Source organism: Protobothrops mucrosquamatus, unplaced genomic scaffold (assembly GCF_001527695.2).
Source record: "Protobothrops mucrosquamatus isolate PMUCROS unplaced genomic scaffold, P.Mucros_1.0 scaffold11, whole genome shotgun sequence".
In the NCBI taxonomy this organism is placed as follows: Eukaryota; Metazoa; Chordata; class Lepidosauria; order Squamata; family Viperidae; genus Protobothrops; species Protobothrops mucrosquamatus.
Genome location: NW_015386398.1, coordinates 249,233 through 274,732, shown reverse-complemented (window position 1 = coordinate 274,732; position 25,500 = coordinate 249,233). Strand labels below are relative to the sequence as shown.

At 43.5% G+C, this 25,500-nt stretch overlaps 2 protein-coding genes across 2 annotated transcripts in view; both read right to left on the bottom strand.

The window, feature by feature from the left end:
- Window positions 1-1,717: 1,717 nt before the first annotated feature.
- Window positions 1,718-11,965, bottom strand: LOC107282723 (protein yippee-like 3). The gene is made up of 5 exons (XM_015810541.1): window positions 11,813-11,965; window positions 6,590-6,802; window positions 4,738-4,781; window positions 2,316-2,424; window positions 1,718-2,202 (listed from the first exon to the last, which is right to left on the bottom strand). Exons 2-5 carry the CDS (start codon window positions 6,704-6,706, stop codon window positions 2,113-2,115), a joined length of 360 nt encoding a protein of 119 aa, XP_015666027.1. The 5' UTR covers window positions 6,707-6,802; window positions 11,813-11,965; the 3' UTR covers window positions 1,718-2,112.
- An 8,198-nt stretch (window positions 11,966-20,163) lies between these two features.
- LOC107282722 (lysophospholipase D GDPD3) overlaps window positions 20,164-25,500 on the bottom strand; it is an 18,083-nt gene continuing 12,746 nt past the window's right edge. The window contains exons 8-10 of the mRNA XM_015810540.2: window positions 24,672-24,731; window positions 24,322-24,373; window positions 20,164-20,648 (exon numbers count right to left, since the gene is read on the bottom strand). Of these exons, the coding sequence (XP_015666026.1) occupies window positions 20,511-20,648; window positions 24,322-24,373; window positions 24,672-24,731 (250 nt within the window). The 3' untranslated portion in view covers window positions 20,164-20,510. The remainder of the gene's footprint in view (window positions 20,649-24,321; window positions 24,374-24,671; window positions 24,732-25,500) is intronic.

Here is a 25,500-nt window from a genome sequence, read left to right as displayed (position 1 = left end):
ATATTCCAAGTATGGCCTTACCATGGCATTGTAAAGTAGTATTAATACTTCACGTGATCTTGATTCTATCCCTCTGTTAATGCAGCCTAGCACTGTGTTGGCTTTTTTTGGCAGCTGCAGCACACTGCTGGCTCATATTTAGGTGATTGTCCACTAGGACTCCGAGATCAATATGTGAAAGCTTCCCACAGGGCATCAATGTTCTTATTTATAACTGCACTCAGCAATTAGTAGCAAAGAATCAAGGATAAGGCTGATGACTAAATTGGATGACTAAATTGATTTAATGCAGTTGCCAAAGAAGCTCTAAAAACAATGATCAGCTATTGCAGAATCTAGGAATAAGCCATATTTAGACCAAAGTTTAAATTTTATGTCCTTTTTTCCTGCCCTTGGTTGGTTTCTCACCCTGGGCTATAAAAGGGGTGTGCAATGTGTTTTGATAATGGTCCAATCAGGTTTTGGAGTCTTTACTTTCAGCTGAGCGGGCTTCAGCTTGCTCCAAAGGGAGCCTGGGTAAAGTTAATCCATAATCTTCTTCCTTTAGCAAATTATTTTTACTTTCAGCCAACTGCTGAAAGTCCAACAATTTGGGCTTCAGAGCTATATTTTGCTTAATGACAGAATGATTCACTTAACAAGTGCTTAACAACTTTGCAAAAAAGGTCATAAAATTGGGTGTAACTCACTTAACAACTACTTTACTTAGCAACCAAAATTATGATCCCAGTTTGGTTGTAAGTCAAGGACTACCTGTTCTTCAAGCAAGGCAGAGTTGACCTTTCAGGGGCTAAATGAGGGACAGTCTGCCTTAATAAATGGCGCCAAATAATATGATTTGGACCCTGTCCACTCATCCTGTGCTATTAGCTTTCTAGAACTCAGCTATAGCAAGGGGGGCAGTGTGATTAGAATTGGCTACCACCAACCTTGAGTTGAGATGAATCATATTTTCTTCTTCTGTGTCACAGCCCCATTCCTCCACAATATTTTGACAGATTGACAGAATGTGACTTAGTTTCTACGTAGGCTTAGAGGCAATTATTCCCTCTCAATAAGAATTGTGAACATATTACAAGAACGTATTGCCAAACTGATCTAGTGTTTAAGGTGCTGGCTTAGGAACTAGGAGACCATGAATTCTGGTCCTTAGGCATGAAAGTTGGCTGGGTGACTTTGGGCCAATTACCAGAAGACTGTGAATTCTAGTGCTGCCCTAGGCATGAAAACCAAATAGGTGACTTTGAGCCAATCATCAGGAGAATGTGAGTTGTAGTATCATCTTAGGCATGAAAGCTGGCTGAGTGGCTTTGGGCCAGTCACTCCCTCAGCCCAATCCATCTCACAGGGTTGTTGTGGGGAAAATAGGAGGAGGAAGGAGCATAAGGTATGTTTGCTGCTATTTATAAAAAATAATAAAGGCAGGGTAAAAATCTAATAAATTAGAAAAAAACAACATACAGCTAGTAGTGAAACAGCTATTACAAATCCTGATTTGCTGGTGTTGTACTGCTGCTCACAGAAAGTCTTGAATGTTTCAGAACTATTAGATAAAAATAAAATATCCAAGCCTTAACTTTAATTAGCTAAACAGGGAGCAGCCCAAGGAATTTATATTTTCTCCCTTGCTCCAATCTACCAACTACCACACTGTAGAAGGAAGCGGGAAAAAAAACACCTCCGTCACTTCAATACTTTTATTTATATAATACATATACACACATACACACACAGAGAAATACTGTACACGCCTAACATTTCCCTTCCCCCTCGCACTGTACATTTCCCCTCTGTATTTCTCTTAATACAGACTCTCTCTGGACAACAGAGCCAGCCGTAGTCCTCCCAGCCCACCCGTCCCTGCCTGCACACAGTCCCTGGCCTAACGGTGTCCCGGAGCTTCCACCTTTTGCCACAGGAACTTAACATGACTGAGCTGTGGGTATGTGTCTCTGGCAGGAGGACCGCCTCCTCCTTCACAACTCAGGTGCCCCTGGAGGTGCCTGGGATGGCAATCCAATGGTTGAGAAGGTAGAGGCAGGTTTGGTGGAAATTTGACATTTCTTAGGCTCCACCCCCTACATACAGTTGTCCAAAGATGCTGGTTGGCTTTCAATCCCAGCCATTATCTTTAATCATGTGGTTCAGTTCAATTATGAATTTGCCCTCCTTGTATTTCTGGCTAGTTTCAAAGGCCTGTTCCTGTAGAAGAAGAAGAAGAGAAAGGAACAATACAGGTGGAAGGCAGCCATTGGTGGTGCAATCGTTTTAGGGAGGGAGAGGAAGAGGAGGAGGGCACAAAGCAGGAGACTCACATATTTCCATCCAAGGGTGGTCTTGCAGTTTTCACAGTATATATCAGCTACAGCATGCAGGCCCGTCAGCAGAACACGTTCCTCTGCTGGGCCACATCCCACATTCACTCTGTAGGGAGCCAAAAGATAGCACAATGTCATCTGGTTTTTAACAGGGCCCCTCCGCCCAATCGCTTTCCTAGTATGAGTTCTACTTCGCCTTGAAATCACTGAAAACGGAAATCAATCAAGGGAGGAAATGAAAGCAATGGAATTGTTCTTTGAAGCTGGACCCATTGCTGCCATAACAATGGTTCTATTCCAGTGATGGCGAACCTTTTAGACACCGAGTGCCCAAACTGCAACCCAAAACCCACTTATGCATCATCGGGTGCCGGGTGGGTGTGGCCCATTGGGTGGGTGTGGCCCATTGGGTGGGCGTGGCTGCAGTGGTAACGGCAGACTGGGTGGGACTAAAAAGTTCAATCCATCGATTCCAACTTTGCAAGATTTTTTTTTCCCACGAGTTGAAATTGACTGATTGATTGAACTTTTTTTTTTTTTTGCACACGGCGGCGGAGGCCTAAAGCGAAAAGGTTTTATAAAACCCAGCTGAAGGCCTAGGACTGGGGCGACGGTGCGCGTGCCCCCAGAGAGGGCTCTGAGTGCCGCCTCTGGCACCCATGCCATAGGTTCGCCACCACTATTTCTATTCCCTTTGTGGGTGCTTGACAAAACTCAGGCTGGTTTGGTCTTCCAGTGGGAAAAAGGGTGGGATTTGATTGGATCCCCTCAGTTCTGTTAGGTTGGTTTGGACGCACACCAGAACAGAACAAGCCCAAAACTTTCTCACAAACTGGATATGAAGATGGAGATTATTCCAGGATTTGGATTATGTCCAGCTTCAGAGTCACTCAGTGACTTCAAAAGCAGCACCCAATGAGGCAGGTCAGCCCACAACCCCCACATGGAAAGAAGGGGTACGGTTTCTGTTCTGGGGGTCTACCAAGGTCTTTTGAAGTGTAGTGCCACAGAGACAGGCTGGAGCTGGGGAGAAAGGAGACCAAAAACGGTTTATAACCTTATGGTGGAAGTCAAGTGTGTAATGCACAGGCACAACGAACAGCCTACATATTAGGAGAGGATTTGGTGAACCTCCAGGCTATGGCACTGTTATCAAACTAGCAACAAGGTATGAATACCTACTTGCTCCTGTAGTTCACTTGCAGAATTCACTTATTCCCATGGGATCACTGGGAAATAACCCTCTTTGATTAGGTGTGAGTTTCAGTTTGAAATAATGTGCCAATCAATACTAGTACTGAAGTATTTTAAGTTTGCTTTGAAGGCCTCCTTATGTTTTTGAATTTTATCTGAATAGCCCCCATTCCTGCTGGGTTGCCTGTTTTGGAAAAAGGGATTAGCCTATTAGGTTATCTTTTACTGAAATCTATTCCCCTCCTTCTCTCATTCTACTATCTTAATAGCTTAATTGCTTCTGCTTTTCTTTGTTTCAGCTCCAGATTCATGGAAAATGAGAGATTGTCTCTTCTGTTGACCCTTCAATCTACAGATGCCCCAAAGAGGGGTAGGCAACCTTGGCTCTTTTATGACTCGTGGACTTCAACTCCCAGAATTCCTGAGCCAGCACGGCTCAGCTTGGAAACCTCATCCTTTCCCCTCAGCATGGCTGGCTCAGGAATTCTGGGAGTTGAAGTCCATGAGTCATAAAAGAGCCAAGGTTGCCTACCCCTGCCCCAAAGGAACAGTGGTAGGGGAAAGACTTCAGTGCAAGATTTTTTCTTCCAGGTAGCTAGATTTTTCTCAACAGAGGACTCTGGCTGGCTGAAGTCCTTGTGGTTAGTGTTAGTGTTAAGAGTACCAACTAAATAGTTATTACCTCAATCAATCAATCAATCAATCTTTATTACGGTCACAGACTGGCAAATAAAAGCATTAAAACAATAATTAATAGTAAAAAATAAAAATGAAAGACGGGCAGGATAATTTATTGTAATTGGTGGTGGATTAACAGTGGGCAGTTAAAGTTTGCTTACTTTTACATACAGTATAACAGAATTTTATCCCACATTCAGGGAAGCTACTTTATACCGATCTGGTAACAGTAGTTGCATGTAAAAAAGATCATCATTTCTCGGATATTTTATCAGGTAAGGTGTTATGAATGGAGTCTGGGAGTCCTTACCGAACATGCAGTATAGTAGGACATGAGAGTACTAGCTCAATGAGCATTCAGACATAGAATTAGGATACAGCAAGGATTTGCTGCTCTTCTGATGGTAAACTTAAAAGGCCCATCTCATCTGTCCTGGCCCCAGACAATGCCACTTAACATAGCTAGAGGTTCTTTGAGAGGGAAAACCTGAGTGCAGAGTATTTATTTTTTTCCTTCCAAAATATGTTCCTCTTTTGTGATACTCACACAGAGTTGAATAGATATGCCCGTCCTTGGCTTCCTTGAAAAGACTGTAACCAAAAAGGAGAAAGGGGCACAGATCAAAAACAAAATACTTTCCTGTCCCTATTAAACAAATGCCTACCACTAACCCTGAATACTTTCCACAGTTATTTCGCCTCCTGCCACTCTGTCTCCATGGTTCTCCCCCATCACACACACAACCTTGGGAACCCAAATCTCAGGAGCAGCGTTCAGCCTGTCTCAAGCTGTTTTTATCATCTTCTGTAGACTTTGGTTCTAGACCAGCTGCTTATCTTCCTCTCCCGCTTGGCTGATGGCAAGCAGCCAGAGGCCATCTCTTCCCCGTTTCCTTGTTTATTCTCTAGTTTGCTTTGGAACCCATGAAACAGAATTTAATGATTAATCAGCCACAGCTGAGACCTGTTGCCCTTGTAAGCTCTTGAGAACTGGGGTGGAGGTGGCTGACAAGCCCAGGCAGGCACCTCTGAAAGAACTCATTGCCCTCTGTAAATACCCCCCCCCTTCTCCTCGTGCCTTCTTCTAGTCCAGTGGTTCTCAACCTTTTCAATGCCGCGACCCCCAACCAGTCGTAAGTCGAGGACTAAACCGGTCGTAAGTCGAGGACTAAACCGGTCATAAGTCGAGGACTAAACCGGTCGTAAGTCGAGGACTACCCAACCGGTCCTAAGTCGAGGACTTTCCCTGCCCGGGAGCGCCACGCATGCGTGGTTCCGCGTCCTGCACTGGCCGAGGCGTAGCTGGCAAGCGGCAGAGACGGAGCAGGCCAACCACCAGCTGGCCCAGCCCAAGGGCGGTAAGGCACCCGCCGGAAAAGGGGAAAAAAATGGCGGACAGCCTTGCTTGGCGACCCCCATGAAATGGTCGATCGACCCCAAATGGGTTGAGAACCGCTGTTCTAGTCCCAAATAATTTCCCATCTTTTATTGCTCAGAAATTCTGCAGCCTCTGGAAGGTGTCTCTGGAAAGAGACATAGATGTTGCAATTGGCTGCTGCTGCTGCTGCTTGGAGGCCCACCCTCCCCTTCTTTGCCTGTTTTTAACTGCATTATTCCCAGAGGAGAAACTTCTAGCTCTAAATTATGGTTTGCTTGGGAGGTGCTGATTTCTCCCATAAACCATACCGGCCAGAGTTTGGCTTGCTTAATTCTATACTAATTATAATCTATATTCCCAGGCCTCTGTATTTAACTTACAACATTAATATTGCTATGTTAGGGTAAACATATTTAAGATATTATTTGACACTGGTCCTGAAATGACTTACAGGTAGTCCTCGGTTTACGACCACAATTGCAATTACTGTAGGGAATTACTGTGGCTGTTAAGTGAAGCATGTGATTGTTAAGCGAGTCTGGCTTCCCCCATTGACTTTGCTTGCCAGAAGCTGGCTGGAAAGGCTGCAAATGGCGATCACATGACCTGGGATGCTGCAGCCATCATAAATACATGCTAGTTGTCAAGCATTCAAATTCTGATCACCTGACCATGGGGATGCTGCAGTAGTTGTCACTGCGAGGTTCAATTGTAAACCACTTTTTTTCAGTGCTGCTGTAAACAAATGGTTGTAAAATGAGGACTACCTGTACTTACTTGTTAGAGGACTGACAAATTTTTAAAGGAACACAGAAAATTCACAGTAGTAATTTTACATTGGGGTATAAGAAAATATAGCTGTCCTTTCTCTGTTGCCCTTCCGTATTACATTCTCCTTTGGCAATTATGGTTTTCTTTTTCTTTTAAATGAGCTAACCAAGGAGCAGCAACCTCTTTCCCTTGGATGTTGTGATCTTCTCTAGAGGAGTGTACCAGGGTTATCTCATTCCCTTTTTTGTACCTTGGAGATGAGGTCGTCGTGATTAGCCAGGTGGGCCCGGCAATGCACACAACTGTAGCGACGGTGACAGTTGTCCAGATAGGCCTGAAAAGTTTTGGGTTTGGACAGCCTCACCATTGTGGTGGGAGTCACACCAGGAGAAAAGCTGCAGGAGAGTTGTGGAGAACTAGACAGCTCCTGGAGGAGATGCTGGGGGGGGCACAGATGAAAGCCCTAAAAAAAGAGGAAGAGGCAGATCACCAACCTACAGAGAACCCATATCAGAAGGGATAGCTTACAGACCTAGAGTCAGAATGCCAAGATTTTGCTTCTTAGCTCTGGGAACTGGCCAGGTTTTGTGTAACCAGTCTGGTATCTAAACAAAAACAATACCACGTGGTGCTTTCCTTCCCTCCCTCCCTCCCTCCCTCGTGCTTTCCCTCCCTCCCTTGGCAGCTTCTTGGAGACTCAGCCTGTAATTAACCCCAGGATGTAGGTCACAGCTGATCATCCTTTGATGAAAGAAAACTACCTTAGGAATCAGGCTTTAACTTTCCAAGCCACCCTTCCAGTTAATTTCAGGTTAGGTCTTCCTAGTACAGTTTGGCCAGTTTTAAGACTTGTGGACTTCAACTCCCAAAATTCCTCAGCCTCGCTGTAAACTCTAGACTTTTCTTATAAAATCAGCTTTCTGTTTTCTTTATTCTATCAGATTGTGCACATAACTGTCAGGTACTATAACCAGCCACATATCCCAAACCTATGAGCAGTTTTCACTTTTGCAGCATGGGCCTTTGTTCAGAGATATATTTTTTAATCCCACCTTTATTTTTATAAATAGTTCAAGGTCTCAAGGTATGTCTGGCCTCAGATCATTTCTGTTTATTTGTCTCTCACCTTTACTGCTATTACAAATAACTCATGGCAGCAAACATATCCAACACAGAGAACTGAGGAGAAACTTCCTGACAGTTAGAACAATTAACCAGTGGAACAACCTGCCTCCAGAAGCGGTGAATGCTCCAACACTGGAAATTTTTAAGAAGAGACTGGACAGCCATTTATCCAAAATGGTATAGGTAGGGTTTCCTGCCTGAGCAGGGGGTTGGACTAGATGACCTCCAAGGTCCCTTCCAACTTCATTATTATTATTATTATTATTATTATTATTATTATTATTATTATTATTATTATTATTATTATTATTATTATTATTATTATTATTATTATGGATCATCGCACAGTCAGCCAGATGTTCAGACTGGATCTGGCATTTTGTCTACCTATCGAGTCCTTACCCAGGACCTGGGATAGGCAGATGTGGATGCTTGATGGTATTACAGATATCGTCACAGGATGGAAGCAGTTCCTAGTAAGGCTGCCTTTTGCAATTGACTAATAGCGAATTTGTCAATGCCAATGGTGTTCAAGTGGTTCTCCCGTTGTTTTCGGATTGCATCCAAGGCGCCTATTACTATTGGTACTACCCTTGCTTGCTTTTGCCACAGTCTTTCTATTATTATTATTATTATTATTATTATTATTATTATTATTATTATTATTATTATTATTACATATTCCTCCTATTTTCTTCAGAGCAACAGCCCTGTGAGGTGGGCAGGGCTGAGAGTGACTGACCCAGAGCCACCCAACTGATTTTCATGCCTAAAGTGGGACTAGAATTCACAGTCTCCTAGTTTCTAGCTGGGTGCCTTTACCACTAGACCAGTGGTGGCGAACCTATGGCCCGTGTGCCAGAGGCGACACTCAGAGCCTTCTCTGTGGGCACGCGCACTATGCCCCGAAGATGGCAACCATTCTTCTTCAACCAGCCGCCCACTAACTTGCCGAAGTCCCACATGGCCGGATGCATCCCAGCACCCATGCGCTCGCTGGCCTCTGTGTGCAGGGGCCGATGGTGTCAGGCAGCAGCCGCCCCGGCCTCACCTTGCCCTGTGACAATGGCACCTCCGCCCTACCTCGCCTTACCCTCACCTCACCCAGCAGGACGAGCCTCCTGCCCACCACCCCATCTATCAGAGACCCCCTGGATCTCCCCCAACCCTGCCTGGCCCCCACAGGCATCCCTCCCCACAGGCAACATCAAGGTGATCACGGCCACCTTGTCCACACCCACCCAATCTGCCATGACCACAGCCATGTCCACCCAGTGGGCCACGCCTACCTGGCACCCAGCGATAAATAAGTGGGTTTTGGGTTGCAGTTTAGGCACTCGGTCTCTAAAAGGTTCGCCATCACTGCACTAGACCAAACTGGCAACTGCCATCTGCTTGGTTGAGAGGGAAGGGAAAGTCAAGACAGAAAGTAGCAAAGTCTAGAAAGCATACTTGGTGGTGACAGACATCAACAGCTTGTCACAGAATAGCAGGCAACCTCAGGAGTTGTGAAATGATGGAGGGATCTTCTGCTAAGCCAAGAAGAAGGCAGAAGGAATCTAGAGGAATTATGTTACATGATGGCAAGGGGCAGCTTCAAAGAAACACGACAAAGGGCTTGGAGAATTGTGTGGCACTTAAGTGCAGCCAAACCAGAGGCATTGGAGACATAGAATAAGGCACAACATGAGACAGACAGCTAGCTGGAGAAGAATGGGGTAGACACAAAGCAGCCTTGAAGATGAGAGAAGAGGAGGAGCAGAGCGAGGGGATTGCTAGAAAATACAGTGGGCTAAACCAATCAGCTGGAGAGGTATTTGAGGGGAGGCGGGCAAGAGGAAAATCTCTGGAAGGAAGTACGGAGGCTTGGTTTTCAAAGGGGGTGGGTAGAGTGGTTGTCTGGAACCTCATGGTGGAGGAGGAGAAAGGTGATTCCTTCAAAGGGAAGCAAACCAGCCAGTCGGGCAGGCAAGGAAATGCTGAGCCAGGAAAAATGTTGCCCAAGACTCCATACATCTCCCCGGAAGCTGGATTTGTGCTTTGACTTTTTTTAGAGAAGATCTTAGCATTTGGGAGAACTTAAAGATCCAACTTAATCCCCCTCCCGTTCCCCCCCCTCTTCCTCCTAAGCTAGCTTTAAACTTAAAGCAAGTTATGAATATCTACCCTGCAGGCAAACATGCAACCTCTGCTTTTCCATGTGTGGCCATGGCGTAGAGGTTTTTTATTCCCCCATCTTTTTTATATTTCCCCATAATTTCTTGAAGAATCTACACTGAACACAGAAATTACTGGTAGGCTAAGGAAAGAGAGGAATATAACAAGGGATGAACATGAGGAATAACTAGACAGGAGAAATAAAGGAAGAAGTGAAAGGAAGGAAACAAAGAAGGAAGTGGTTTTTTAAAAAAAAAAATACAGTTCCTTTATTTTTTAAAAAAGGATTTGTTTACAACTTTGAAAAAAGATTTTAAAAAAATCTTTAATGTCATCGCATTATTTGCTCTCAACATATATATATATATATATATATATATATATATATATATATATATATATATATATATGCGCTATCAAAGTTCCCAAGGAACTGTAACAAAAAATATTGTTCTTCTAAATAAATTACGTATTTGCCAGTAACAGTTGCAACTGAGATTCTCTTCTAAACAATATCCAAGACAGTCTTAAGAAAGAACAGAAACATACTAGCCATAACTAATAGGGAGTTTAATTGTTTACCAGCAATTTATTAATTGCTTTTCTACTAGATGTGGACAGGAAATATGTATTTGTTTTTGTCTGAACACCAAATGAACTGGACCATGTAATTCAAATACTATCTTTTGCACATTTATTTTAGAAGATAACAAGGCTTTTTTAAATATGATAAGGAAAATATATACCAGGTATAAGGAAGGATTTTCTTAAGCTACGGTAATTTGTTTTATACGTGAGGCCTATAAATAAGCATTGAGCTTATCTGACTTTAATCTCTGTTTTGATAATGGAAAAGATGATTATTGCCATGTTATATTGTGCTCTAAGAACAATTTACTTATTTGTTTATATATAGCAATTCAACTCTGGTATAGCAAGTAAGAAATAAATGGGCATGATAAGATATTGAAATGATTTGAACCTCAAGAAAATATAGTGGATCTGATATATCAAATACAGGGTGCCTGTAGAAACACACCCAGAAATAGGCTATTGGGGACCCTTTAACGAGAGAAAAATAAGAATAGAGAAAGACATGAGACAAGCTGAAGTATCTTGGTTTTCTTTTATTATAACAATCATGTGCACTTTATATTTACTTATTTTATAACTGTTAAACAGGAAGCTTGAAATATACATGTAGAAAAAGAGGAGGTTGATATAGAGGGTGGGGACAGTTGATGACAGGGCTGGGATGACAGTCATAAACTGAAAATTGTGTTTGTGTTCTCTGCCAGGGGCAAATGGGAAGATTTTTACTTCGAGATCAGAAGGGGACAGTTGTTGAGTAATAGGCCAAATTTTATATTTCCATATAAATTGTAGGACCACTCATCCAAACATTTATTTCTGTTTATTAAAAACTTCCTGACGTGAACTTTTAGAATAAGAAAAAAGGATATGGAAAGGAAAGTTGGAGGTGCAAACCACCCCCCTCCTTCTACTAAAACTTTTGAAAAATAGCAGCACTGCAAACTGGAAAAATTAAATTCCGGTGACTGATGGACAGAGAAAGGAGAGAGAACTACTTGCTCAGAGAGAGACTAAGGGAGGGTTAAAACCAGTTTTCATAAACAGTTCCGTCGTTTGGCTACCAATCGATATTCTGCTGGAAACTACCCTCTAAGGACAAAAACGCAACCCCGGGACTGCTCAATAGATAAAAGATGCCACCTGATCCCGAATTAGAGACTCTTGAAAACGGATCCCTCTCTATAGCATTTCCTGTGGGATTAGAGGAGGCGCGGACCATCGCGAGGGGAAGGAGATTAACCCCCCTGCTGAAATAACAAAGGGAACATGAGGTTATCACAGGAAATAGGCTCTCTCGGCGTGGTCAGGATGAGTGCAATAATTGGAATCCTCTGAAAAGGATCCACTGGAATCCTTTTCCTCCCTCTTCGTTCTGATAGCTGGAGATCCCCCTTTTGAGGCGGGGTCAGCGGGTCGCTGGAAATCGGCGCCCACAAACATCCACTACCTTCCCCTCCCTTCATTCCTGCAGGAGGACATAAAGACGCCGTGCGTGTTTCTATATACACGGAGAGACAGACACGCACCGCGAGCCTTTCGTGGGGGAGAACGCGTCCACGGACGCCGCCGTTTCCCTTAAGCCCTTCCCCCATCTCACCTGTCCGAAGAGCAACGGCGAAGCGCCCCCGCGTCGGATGGTGCCTCGATGCGGCTTTTGGGGAGGGGAGTCACCCCGCCGACAGACCCGCAGCCCCCCGCGAAGTGCTCCAGCTGGGAGTCTAGACTTCCTCTTGTTTACAAACCCAGGCTGTGAAACAAAGGTGTCTCCGCCCCCTTTCCCCCCTCCCTCCTCCTTTCTGCGGGCTTCCCCCTCCGCTCCTTCCTCTTTCCGCCCAGCCAATCGGGGCGGCTATGCAAATAAACTGCAGAGCTGATAAAAGGGGAGGGGACACGCGCGGGGAGGCCGCGCTTGATTTGGCACGGAGTGGGGGCGGGGCGCGGCGCGGCGAGGCCGTCGGGAGAGATGGCGTGGCTGGGAGGCGCGAGGCGCGTGGGCCGGCCCTGAAAGCGACGGGCCTCTGGGCGCGTGCAGAGTGCCTGGCGCGGGGAACTTTTTTTTCTTTGGAAACGATGTCTAGAGCAGAGCCCTTCAACCTTTTCGCCCATTGTACCACTTTTAGGATATGGCAACATCCGAGTACCACCAGTCGCCTAGCAAGGTGTCAAAAACTTGACCAAAAAAAGGAAAAAAGTGATGAAGTACAGGTAGTCCTCGACTTACAACAGTTCACTTAGTGACTGTTCGAAGTTAGAATAGCACTGAAAAAAAGTGCCCCCCAAGGCACAGCCAAGCAAGACGCCTGCCTGCCCACCCGGCGGCGTTCTTCCTCCTGTCCGAGGTTTTCATTGTTGTGAGCATTTCTGTTGAGGATTGGCAGTGGGGGTGGGGTGGGGGGTGTTTGGTTTTTATTCCCCCCCCCCGTCTGCTGGGTGGTTGCAGCAAGTTTTGGTCACTTCACATGACCCTGGGACACTGTGACCGTCATAAATATGAATCAGTTGCCAAGCATCTGAATGTAAATCACAAGACCCTGGAGATGGTGCAACATTTCAGCTGATCGGCGCTTCTTCTGGGCTCAGCAGAAGCACCAGGATCAGTGCTGAGCTCCAGCTGGAACCTGGTGTTGATCCTGGCGCTTTCACTGAGCCCTGACAGCCCTGCAGCTCCAGCCGTCTCTCGCTCAGGCTTGTGTGGTGCTGCCACCAGTTCAGCTCATTCCCCTCCCCGGCTACCACTTTTCTAGGATGGTCGCGTACCACCTGCCAGGTGCCAATGTACCACAGGTGGTACCCGTACCACTGGTTGAAAACCCTTGGTCTAGACTCAGGCATAGTTGGGGAGGTTAGTCTTTTTTACAGCGAAAGTGGCATCTTGTAAATGGCACTAATACGCTTTAATACGCTTCCATGCCTGGCAGATTTTTGTACTTATGAAACAGAGGATCCGGCAAATAAGTCGATGCTGAAATTGACCTTTCTGCTGGTAATAATGCTTTTTAAAATTCCGGATATTAAAATGTAAACAATGTAAACACCATCATCACTATAGTAGAAGTTCTTCCCCCAAGGCAGACCACATATTTTATCTTATGGGGTTGTCTTATTAAATCCAGGAGTTGCAGACTCTACATTCCAGTAAAAAGGAGGTGGGGGGAATTGTATATCGTGGCATCTGAACAATTATTCTGTGCTTGGGTATTTTGGAAAACCACTGCAAGGAAACTATTGATCTCGGAGGGGAAGGTGGTCATTGTTCACTTCCTCATTGTGAGTCAGGGTTAGATGTCAGGAGGAAGGAAATTGTCTGGCATGCCTGCAACAAAGTAGACTAGATTAAAGTTTTATAGTTGAGCAGGATCTGAATCTGCATATAATGAGTTCAGTTCCACAAGTTGGCTAATACCAGAAAAATAACCATGTTGCAGTGAAACCAAGTCCAGTGTTGCTGATTAGATTAATATATGCATTTTTGGCATCAGTTGTGATGGCCACAATCTGTTTTATCAGCTGCATAAAATGACATTTTAAAAAGTGGATAGGCAGCTTATGACCAGGGTCAGTTTGGTCTAGTGGTTAAGACACAAGGCTAGAAACCCAACAGACCATGAGATCTAGTCCCTCCTTAGACATAAAAGCCAGTTGGATGATCCTGGGCCAATCGCGCTCTCTTACTGCAGCCCACCTCACAGGGTTATTGTTGTGGGGAAGATAGAAGGAAGAAAGTGTGTTGGATATGTTTGCTGCCTTGAGTTATTTGTAAAAGTAATAAGGGTGAGATGCAAATAAACAAAAATGACCTGAGTCCAGATAGAGAAACAATGTGTTTTACCCATCTCCAGCCTAAGATAGAACACAGCACATCATAATACTATGCAAAACATGAATGAACGCCCATTTATCAAGAGACAACATGATCTAATCAGCATGGCTGTAACCTTTGTCTAACCAGCAACTGCTGATTCTGGCACAGAGGAAGATAGATATTGTACATTCTGCAATTATCTTGTCCTTGTCCTTGGATTTGATAAGATTGACTTTGGTTAAGGAAATCCAGTGGTTTCCTTTTACTCTAATAAAAGTCTTTGTCAATGTGGTTCTTTTTAATTGGCTTCCACAGAAGCCAAAAACCTTGCAGCTTTTTTGAGAGATTTTATATATGACCCCACTTTGTCAGTTGGATTCTATGTGCTACATTGATATGCTTGAAATGAAGTAGGATGGGAGATAGAAATGAATTTACTTGCTAAGATAGCTGCAGACCTGCACATACGCAGCTTGTATGATTGTGGGTGTTTTCCAAGTTGTTGCCTTTGCCTTGTATTGTTTACTTGGCTTAACTGCAGCCAGCTCTAGCAAATATTTGAAAGGGAGTGTCCCCTAGTGGTTAGGAGTGGGAAGACCTGGGTACCAATTCCCACTCAGCTATGCAGCTTCTTCAGAAAACTTTGATTTTTACTTCTCATTCTAAAACACACCCAGAGTAGGTTTGGACAGAAGAGATTGAAGAGACTGGACAGCCATCTATCTGTAATAGGGTTACAGAGGGTTAGACTAGAAGATGTCCAAAGTTTCTTCCAATTTTGTTATTCTGTATTCTGCTTGTGAGAATAGCTCTGGATATATGACAAAGAGACCCAAGTCTTCAAACCAAGAGAAAAAGGACGATAAAACTATGTATTTAAGATTGATTCTATTTATTGTCCAAATAGTGGACAATAGTGGTGGTGAACCTATGGCATGCATGCCTGAGGCGGCACTCGGAGCCCTCTCTGTGGGCACACGTGCCATTGCCCCAGCCTCGCCTCCCCCCACGACCCTATCCTTACCAGCAGCCCCCCTAGAGGAGAGTTGCCCCCGAGCGTAGCCCACATGGAGCAGCGCAGCCAAGGACATGGCAGCCAGGCAGCGTAGAGAAGACTCTGCCCTCACGCCCCATCCCACACAGTTGATGCTGCGGGGTGCAGGCAGAGGGCGTGGCCGCCATAGCACTGCTGAGCTGCCTGAGTGATCTGCGGCGGGCCCTAGAGGAGGTGAGTGGCCCTGTGGGCAGGCGGGGTGGGGGCGGGGCAGGGCAGGGGATGGAGTGGGGCAGGGCCAGTTTTTGGGCACTCGGTCTCTAAAAGGTTCGCCATCACTGAAATAGTACGATGTGAACTATTATTCATATCTATGTGATTTCTAAGAGTCAACACCAACTTGATAACACTTGAGTAAATCATAATCAGATTGGAAGGGATGATGTACAGTAGAGGCTCCCAATCTTGGCAATTTTAAGTCTTATGGACTTCAACTCCCAGAATTCCGCAGCCAGCCATGCCAGCTGGTGAATTCTGGGAGTTGAAGTCCGTAAGTTTTAAAGTTGCCAAGGTTGGATATCCCTGATGTACAGTATTGACTAAACCAAATTGGAGACCAGAATTTAAACCAGGGGTAGTCAACCTTGGCTCTTTTATGACTCGTGGACTTCAACTCCCAGAATTCCTGAGCCAGCATGGCTGGCTCAGGAATTCTGGGAGTTGAAGTCCACGAGTCATAAAAGAGCCAAGATTGACTACCCCTGATTTAAACGATATCCCCATGATTTCTCTCCAGGTACATGAGCCTCCCACCCTTCTGCTAGGCAACAATTCTAGGGATAAGAAGTTTGATTGTAGTGTACTTCTGCCACAATTATATCTATAATTCCCTTCCCCTTTGGGTGGTGACCAATTTTCTACAATTTTGCACCAACATAGTACAGTATAGTGTAGCTTCTTAGGACAAATACTTTGATCAGAGAAAAGGCAATTGATATTGACTCAGACTATTGTCACCTAAAGGATATGTTATATAGTGAAATGAATGATAATTATGGGGACCTTAATTTTTGCAGTACAATTAATTTGAATTGGGACTTAGCTGGCAAAACCTGTTTTTTAGTGTTAGGGCTTAGCCAAGGAACATCTTAGCAAATAATATGGAGTAAGTCTCTGGCCACATGTGAATTCTATTACCATTCTGTAATTGGCTTACCATTCTGATTTGTGGAATGTAAAAGTAAGAGCACTGGTACCATGAGTGTAAAACCTATGCATGGAGGTTAACATAATGCCACCGCTTGGTTTAAAAAGATTTGCAGCTATAGCTGCCATTGTTTCTGATTATTGGTCCTGCTGGCTTAGGCTGATGGGAATTAATGTCCAACAATATCTGGAGACTCACTGATTCCATATTTGTGCTCTAGAAAAAAATCTGTGGAAAGTATTTGACAATTTAAAAAATCACATCATTGTGCCACGTTAATTTTAATGCTTTTAGTGTCTTTATAATTATGTTTTTACACCAGGGGTCTTCAAACTTGGCCCTTTTATGACTTGTGGACTTCAACTCCCAGAATTCCTCAGCCAGCATGCCTGGCTGAGGAATTCTGGGAGTTGAAGTCCACAAGTCATAAAAGGGCCAGGTTTGAAGATCCCAGTTTTACACTATTGTAAGCCTCCCAGAGTCACTTAGGACAGTGAGATAGATGGTATATACAGGTAGTCCTTGACTTACAACCATTCTTTTAGTGACCATCCAAAGTTACAGAGGCACTGAAAAAGTGACTTATGACTGCTTTCATACTTATGTTGCAGCATCCTCATGGTCACATGATCAAAATTCGGATGCTTGGCAATTAGCATGTTTTCACGACGGTTGTGGCATCCCAGAGTCGTGGGAGGATCCCCTTTTTGTGACTTTCTCACAAGCAAAGTCAATGGAGAAGCTAGATTCACTTAACAATCGTGTTGCTAACTTAACAACTGCATGGTTCGTTTAATAACTGTGGCAACAAAGCTTGTAAAATGGGGCAAAATTCTCCTAATGATTGTATTGCTTAGCCACAGTAATTTTGGGCTCCACTGAGGACGTAAGTCAAGCACTTTTGTAAATCAAATAAATGTTCAGAGGAAGAAGAAATGTCAGTCGATGCAAGCTGAACTTATTTGGCCAGCCTCCAGCCAGCAGACTTGATGGTTAGGAAGAATCCATGCTGGATTAATGTTAGCACAATAATTTTCTTTATGGAAGCTTTCCGTGATTCTGCATGTTGCATCAGACCCATAGGATTTCAATTTTTTTATTTTTTAAAAAAACCCTAATATTCTTATGCTGAAGATCTCTCAAGTATGTGGAGTGACGCTGCTGAGAGTACAGCGAGGAGAAAACCAGAGCTGTACATTGAATCAACTGCATTTTACTATTCTGCATTGATTATTTCTTCTCCTGCTTGAGCAGGGGGCTGGACTAGAAGACCTCCAAGGTCCCTTCCAGCTCTATTCTATTTATCTATTAAATTTATATGCCGCCCATCTCACCAGTAAGATGATCCTGGGAGGCTTACAATAGGAAAAAGATACATATGAAAACAATTAAAATTGAGAAGTGTTAAAAACTAAAACCAAGGGGATGGATAGCAGGGGGATGAGTTCTTCTTACTACAACAAGCACCTGTGGAACCCCAAGCCACCTGGCAAAATCAGGTTTTAAGGACCTGGAAGGTGGGAGCAGAACTCACTTCTGGTGGTAGAATATTTCACTGGGTGGGGGCTACAGCAGAAAAGGCTCTCCTCTTTGACCTTGTCAGCTGTAACTCGAATACTTTTCAAGAGTAACCCCATATAGAATCAGTATGCTGCAGTAATTGCATTCGCATTTATGCTAAACTCCAGAACTTAATCCACGGTGGCTTGGCTTGACAACAATGTACCAACAAAACACTGGACTTGGACATTCCTGTACAGGTAGTCCTCGAGTTAGGACCACAATTGAGCCCAAATTTCTGTCGCTAAGCAAGACAGTTAAGTGAATTCGGTCTCATTTTACAACCTTTCTTGCCACGGTTGTTAAGTAAATCATTGCAGTTATTAAATTAGCAACACGGTTGTTAAGTGAATCTGGCTTCCCCATTGACTTTGCTTGTCAGAAGGTTGCAAAAGGCGACCCCGGGACACTGCAACCATCATAAATATGAGTCAGTTGCCAAGCGTCTCAATTTTGATCACATGACCTGTAAATATGAAAAAACTCTTCTTTTTTCAGTGCCATTATATCTTTAAATGGTCACTCAATGAATTGTTTGTAAGGCGAGGACTACATGCAGTGGGAACAAATGTAGCAGAGATCATGTGAGCCTGCATTGCTCTTTCAAAACATTTCAGCATCATTCCTACATCTCACAGAATACTAGGAAGACGTTGGCCTTAAGAGGAGGATTCAAAGATGGTAACCCAAGCGGAAGGCACATCAGGAATAGCTTAGAGCTGGAGTCCTCAACCTTGGCAACTTTAAGACTTGTGGACTTCAACTCCCAGAATTCCTCAGCCAGCAAAGCTGGCTGAGGAATTCTGGGAGTTGAAGTCCACAAGTCTTAAAGTTGCCAAGGTTGAGGACCCCTGGCTTAGAGTACCAGGAATGTGCCCAGGAAGAGTGGGGACTGAGGGCAAATTAATCATCTAGGAGAACTTGTTGGCCCTCCTATTTTTTTTTTTTTTTTGCATCCATGCCAACAATCACAGAAAGAAAAGGAAAATAGGTCTAAGAAAGGCCACAGATCAAATTCCACCACCGATTTACTCGTTCTTAGAGCACACATCCCTCCTTTATCTTATACAGTATAGCATGGAAATGAGGCCATCTCTCACTTCCCTGGCCACCATTAAAATATTTGGCTAGAACATTAGAACAACCTGATGTTGTGCCAAGGACTTAAAGTTGGCATTTCTTGCCAAATCCTTACAGCTGATCTTTCTTTTGTGGGACTTGTCTCTTTGTTTGCATACCTGCTGTTGAAACAGTGAGAAATGTCTGGGAGAGCATAAAGGTTGCCTTGATACCTTGTCATCTACCTCCAAGAATTTAATGCTGAGTTAAGTTGTTGTTCTCCTCTGACAACTAAAGCTTCTAGTACAGTAGTAGAGGGATGGGTAGCTTGTGATTTTAGACCTTGGCAACTTTAAGATGGGTGGAATTCAAGTCCCAGAATTCCCTAGCCAGATCTTCAGCTGATTTCAAGAGCCTTCCTCAAGCCAATTTTAAGTGTAGGTTTCTACATGTAGGTTTCTACAGGAGGGGATTTTAAAAGGAAAAAAATAATCAAGAAAATGGCTGTGACTGCATGATCAAAGCCCACCGCTTTTTAATGTGAATTGTGCACATGGTGAAAGGGATGGGGCTACAGTTGTGTGGGCGTGGCCACCACATTGATTCTCCATCCATTTAGATGTAGAATATTCCCCAGAATATCCCTCAGAATATTCCCCAATCTCACAAGACATAAAAAGATGATAAACATACTAAAGGAAAAAGAAACAAGGGGGTGATAATGATGGTCCTGAAATCACCCCCCTGTTCCCTTCAGTTGTTTATTTATTATATTTTTATCCCGAATTTATTACTTTATGATAATTCAAGGCAGTGAACCTACTTAATACTCCTCCCTCCTATTTTCCCTGTGACAACAGCCCTGTGAGGTGGTTTGGGGTGGGAGAGTGACTGGCCCAAAGTCATCCAGCTCGCTTTCATGCCTAAAGCAGGACTAGAACTCATAATCTCTTGGTGATTGGCCAAAAGTCACCCATTCGGCTTTTATCTAAGGTGAGACTACAAATCACAGTCTCCTGGTTTCTAGGCCACCATCTTAACACACCACACACCAGGGGTCTTCAAACTTGGCTCTTCAAACACACCACACACCAGGGGTCTTCAAACTTGGCTCTTTTATGACTTGTGGACTTCAACTCCCAGAATTCCTCAGCCAGGCATTACCTGGCTGAGGAATTCTGGGAGTTGAAGTCCACAAGTCATAAAAGGGCCAAGTTTGAGGACCCCTGCACTACACCAAACTAACATTGTGGCCTATTTATTACAAAGGAAGCACTCCCCTCAGGAGAAAAAGAAAGTTGATCATTCTTCACCAAGTGCTTTTTTATCTTTATTTGTTTTGCTGAGTGTTAATAAGAGAATTGTCCTCCCCCTTTGTCTTTTTCTACTGATTATTCAGGAGGTGAATAATGAAAATGTCAGTGTTCTACAAGCAGGATTGTAGCAAAACAATAGCCTCGCATTATCTTCAGTCCCTTGCTTCAGTATGTAATATGTTAGTCAGCTACTGAAAATGCCCCACACCGGTAACAAAATTGTTATTTTTTTTTTCAAAATTACAGCATACACAGGTAAAATACACTTTGAGCTTCCTATCTTTTACATTCATCTCCTTTTTCTCTCTCCATTCCCCACCAGAAATGTCAACGATGATTCTAAAATAGCGTAACAATTTATGCAAGGGAAGGTGGTGGCGGGTGAGCATTCAGGTAATGTCGAAGGAGAGTTGGGTAGTCAGTCATGATTCCGGAGACTCCATAGCTAAAGGCTTCTTCAAACTCTTTTTCTTCATTCAAAACCCAAAGAAGAACCTATATAGAAAGAGGAAAAGGGAAAAATACAATCACAGAACGCAAACCCTGGAAATAAAACGACAAAAGCCAAGGCAGTACCAAGAGTAAGAGGTGCCTTTGCTGCAATCCCAAAATTTCTGGAGCAACTCTTGAACACCATTGATATTGACAAAATAACCATCGGTCAGTTGCATGAGGCAGCTTTACTTGGAAGATCCTGCCCTGAGGTTTTTAACGCCACCAAACAACTATAATATAGATAGACCTCGAACTTACAACAGTTCGTTGCGACCGTTCGAAGTTATAACGGCAGTGGAAAAGTGACTTACGATCGTTTTTCACACATACGACTGTTGCAGCGTCCCTATGGTCATGTAATCAAAATTCAGACGCTTGGCAACTGACTCATATTTATGACCATTGCCGTGTCATGTGATCCCCTTTTGTGACCTGACAAGCAATGGGGAAGCCAGATTCACTTAACAGCCTTGTTAGTAACTTAACAACCGCAATGATCCACTTAATAACTGTGGCAAGAAAGATTGTAAAATGGGGTAAAACTCACTTAACAAATGTCTCATTTGACAACAGAAATGTTGGGCTCAATTATCGTAAGTCAAGGGCTACCTGTATCTGCCTATCCTAAGTTCTTGCCAAATCCAGTCTAAACATCTGGCTGACTCTGCAATCAACCATAATAATAACGCAGATAGTCCTTGAGCTACAACCACAATTGGGACCACAATTTCTCTTGCTGAGCCAGACAGTTGTTAAGGGAATTGTGCCCGATTTTTGCTATAATTGTTAACCAAATTACTGCAGTTGTTAATTGAATCCTGTCATCATTAAGCAAATCCAGTTTCCCCCTTTGACTTCCCTTGTCAGAAGCCAGCTTGGAAGGTCACACGTAGCAATCACATGATCTCAGGATGCCTGCCACCACTGTAAATACATGCCAGTTGCTAAGCACCTGAATTTTAATCATATGATTGTGGGGATCCTGCAACAGTCATACGTGATGACTGGATCAGTCATTTTTTTCAGTGCTGTTGTAACTTTAAACAGTCACTAAATAAATGCTTGTAAGTCGAAGACTGCCTTTATATAAAAGGCCATGCTTCTTGAATCCACAAATATGATATGCCGGTACATTATGAAATCCTAGGTTCTCGATGCATACGAAGGCCAACAACATCAGCTAAAAAACTGGCAGCTGTGACAGCTACAGGACTTGGATTTGGTGAGTCTAAAGAAAAGAAGAAATGGGGTGACATGATAACAGTATTCCAGTATTTGAGGGGCTGCCACAAAGAAGAGGGGGTCAAGTTATTCTCCAAAGCGCCTGAGGGCAGGACAAGAAACAATGGTTGGAAACTGACTAAAGAGAGAAGCAACCTGGAATTAAGGAGAAACTTCCTGACAGTGAGGACAATTAACCAGTGGAACAGCTTGCCCCCAGAAATTGTGGGTGCTCCATCACTGGAGGTTTTTAAGAGACTAGACAGTCACAATGGTATAAGTTCTCCAGCTTGAGCAGGGGGCTGGACTAGAAGACCTCCAAGGTCCCTTTCAGCTTCTATTCTATTCTATTCTATATATAGTAATAATGTAGAATGTTCAGGAACTGTCTGAAACCAGATTTCCCTTGTAAAAGTCTATGATTTATATATACAATTATTTCTCCAGCATTTCCCCAGCAGTCCAAGTGCAAAGCATCTTGTCGCTGAAGGGAAGAATAATAATCTTTGCTTCTGCTGCCATCCCCACCTTAGCAACAAGCTGCAGAAAAAGTCTTGTGATCTGTTATTTGAAATAAACCATGCAAAGAATGGTTGCATTAGTCTATGTCACAGGCACGTGGGGGGGGATACTAGAAAAGAGTAGAGGGGTGTTTTTTAAACTTGGCAACTTTAAGATGTGTGAACTTCAACTCCCAGAATGGCTGGGGAATTCTGGGAGTTGAAATCCACACATTTTAAAAGTTGCCAAGTTTAAAAGATACTGGTGTAGAGGATGTTAGAGGTAGGACGCTTCTAACTTGGAATTTGGAAAGGTGAAGCCTTTAATATTGTTAGCAATTCCACATTATTACAGTTTCCCACAAATTAATCTTCAGTTAATAGAGGTTAGCCAAGCTTTTAGGATTGAAACTCATGTTTGACATTTTGATACTATATTATGAACATTCCTATACAAATGATTATGGAAAACTGGGAAGTTGGTTCTTCCTCATCTTTTCTTACAGCGTTGGTGAAAATACAAGTGTGCTTTTCTTAGAAAAAAAAAAGATTGTGTTTGAGAATTCAGACTGGCTTCTAGCATGCGAGCTTCAAAACATACATATAGAAATGATCAGGCAAGACATGGAGATTTCTGTGGACATACCACTTTCATGGATCTATATGGAGTAGAAGTAATCCTTGACTTATGACCACAATTGAGCCCAAAATGTCTGTTGCTAAGCAAGACAGTTAAGCGAGTTTTGCCCATTTTACAACCTTTCTTGCCATGGTTGTTAAGTGAATCACTGCAGTTGTTAAGTTAGTAACGCAATTGTTAAGTAAATCTTGCTTCCCCATTGAGTTTTCTTATCAGAAGATTGCAGAAGGTGATCACATGACCCCAGGACACTGCAACCGTCATAAATATGAACACAACAGTTGCCTGAATTTTGCTCACAGGACCACAGGGATGCAGCAATGGTTGTAAGTATGAAAAACGGTCATAAGTCACTTTTTTCAGTGCTGTTGTAACTTTGAGCGGTCACTAAACAAATGGCTGTAAGTCAAGGACTATCTGTACTCAGAAGCTAAAACTTGCACCACTGTTAGTAGCCAGGTCAATAGCATATTTTTTTTTGTAATTGTTCCAACTCAGGTCTTAATTCAGGCTCAGCCACTCATGCCTTGCTCATCTTGCGCTTGGACTACTGCAACCCACTCTACTTGGTGCTACCCTTGAAGAGTATTCGGGAGCTATAGCTGGCACAAAATGCACCAGTGCAAACAGTTTTAGGGGTCCCTAGAGTGGCCCATGTTACACCACTGCTACACGAACTGCATTGGTTGCTGACTTGCTTCCGGTATTGTTCCAGGTGTTATTCATTACCTTTAAAGCCCCCTGTAGGGCATGGTCCAGGTTATCTGAAAAACAGTCTCACCCTGATGGGATTGGCCCTCCCTACTTAGTTCGGCAGGAGGGGCATGCTCTGGATTCCGTTGGCCAAGGAATTGTAGCTGGTGAGATCCAATGGAAAATCCTTTCTGCTATGACTCCTGCCCTTTGGAACGTCATGCCACTTGAGGTGAGATCTGCCCTCGCCCTGTTGGCTTTCCGAGGGACCCCGACTTTGCCAACTGGCCTGGGCCCCAATGGGAGGTGGTCTCATTTTAATGTGGCTAGTGAACTATTAGAAGATCCCAACTCCACCCGGAGTATGCATTTCATTTTATTTACTTTGTTGTTAACTTAGTGTTTTAACTTTGATGCCCAAAGTTTTGCTCTTTTGATGTTTTAATTGCTTATATCGATTTTTATAACCTTGTAAGCCAGCCAGAGTTGCTTAATAGTGAGATGAGCGGCATATACATTTAATAATAAATGAATAAATAAATAATAATTCTGATCATCCCCAGGAGTAGAGACTAGGCTGCCACCCAAAAGTCTGATTTCTCAGTTTTCCCCAACATACTTGTATTCCTCTGTCTTCCAGATGTTTGAACAGCTGTTTATGCATTGCCACCCTGTTGGGAAAGGAAAGAAATAGCAATACAAAAGGTTTAGGTGTAACCACTCTGCTTTATCTATTGTAGATCCCAGCAGAAAAAGGGAAAACAGTTAAATATGAGAAAAATCATAGTCTCACTTGGGGAGAGAGGGGTTATTTTTCTGATATTTATTGTCTCTAGCAGGGAAACAGCTGGCTTGGGTTATGGGCTTCATTAAGAACCCCCCTGCTGGGAAAGGAGAGGAGAAGGTGATGAAGGAAAGGAATACTTAGTAAGAACGAAACAATTAAAACCACGGCTCTGTGTCACTCACTTGGTGGTAAATTTTGCCAGTAGTGATCCAAGTCTTCCCTTTTTCACTGGAAAATAAGTCCTGGGATTAAAAACAAAACAAAAAGGTGGCAAAATTAACAAGGTCCTGAGAACTGCTGGTTTCCTGCTGTTCCTACTCTAAAATATTGGATCCCACACTTTTCCCAAAGAACCCATGAATTACAAAACATACGACAAATGCATCTGGTCCTTGACAGGCAAAACTCTTAGAATAATTTTTACACACCTGCCCTGTTTTTCTTCACAACTAAACTTCTACAGAACATGAAAGAGAACATGTGAGGAAGGTCGGCTTAACTTTATCCTGTCCAATTAACTTAGGTGTTAGTCACATTGTAGGGGGAAACCCCCAAGCTGTGAGATCTGATGTAACTGGATGCCTTGTGCATTAAGGTTCTTTGTTAAACTGCACCCAGTTAGAGGGATTCAGATTCAAGACAGACACAGAAGCATTGGACCCTGGACAGGTGGTTTTCTTACGTCTCCCTATAAGAGCGGGGGAGATAATAATAATAATAATAGTAAAGTTGGAAGGGACCTTGAAGGTCATCTAGTCCAACCCCCTGCTCAGGCAGGAAACCCTATACCATTTCGGACAAATGGCTGTCCTGTCTCTTCTTAAAAACTTCCAGTGTTGGAGCATTCACTGCTTCTGGAGGCAGGTTGTTCCACTGGTTAATTGTTCTCACTGTCAGGAAGTTTCTCCTTAGTTCTAGATTGCTTCTCTCCTTGATTAGTTTCCACCCGTTGCTTCTTGTCCTGCCTTCAGGCGCTTTGGAGAATAGCTTGACTCCCTCTTCTTTATGGCA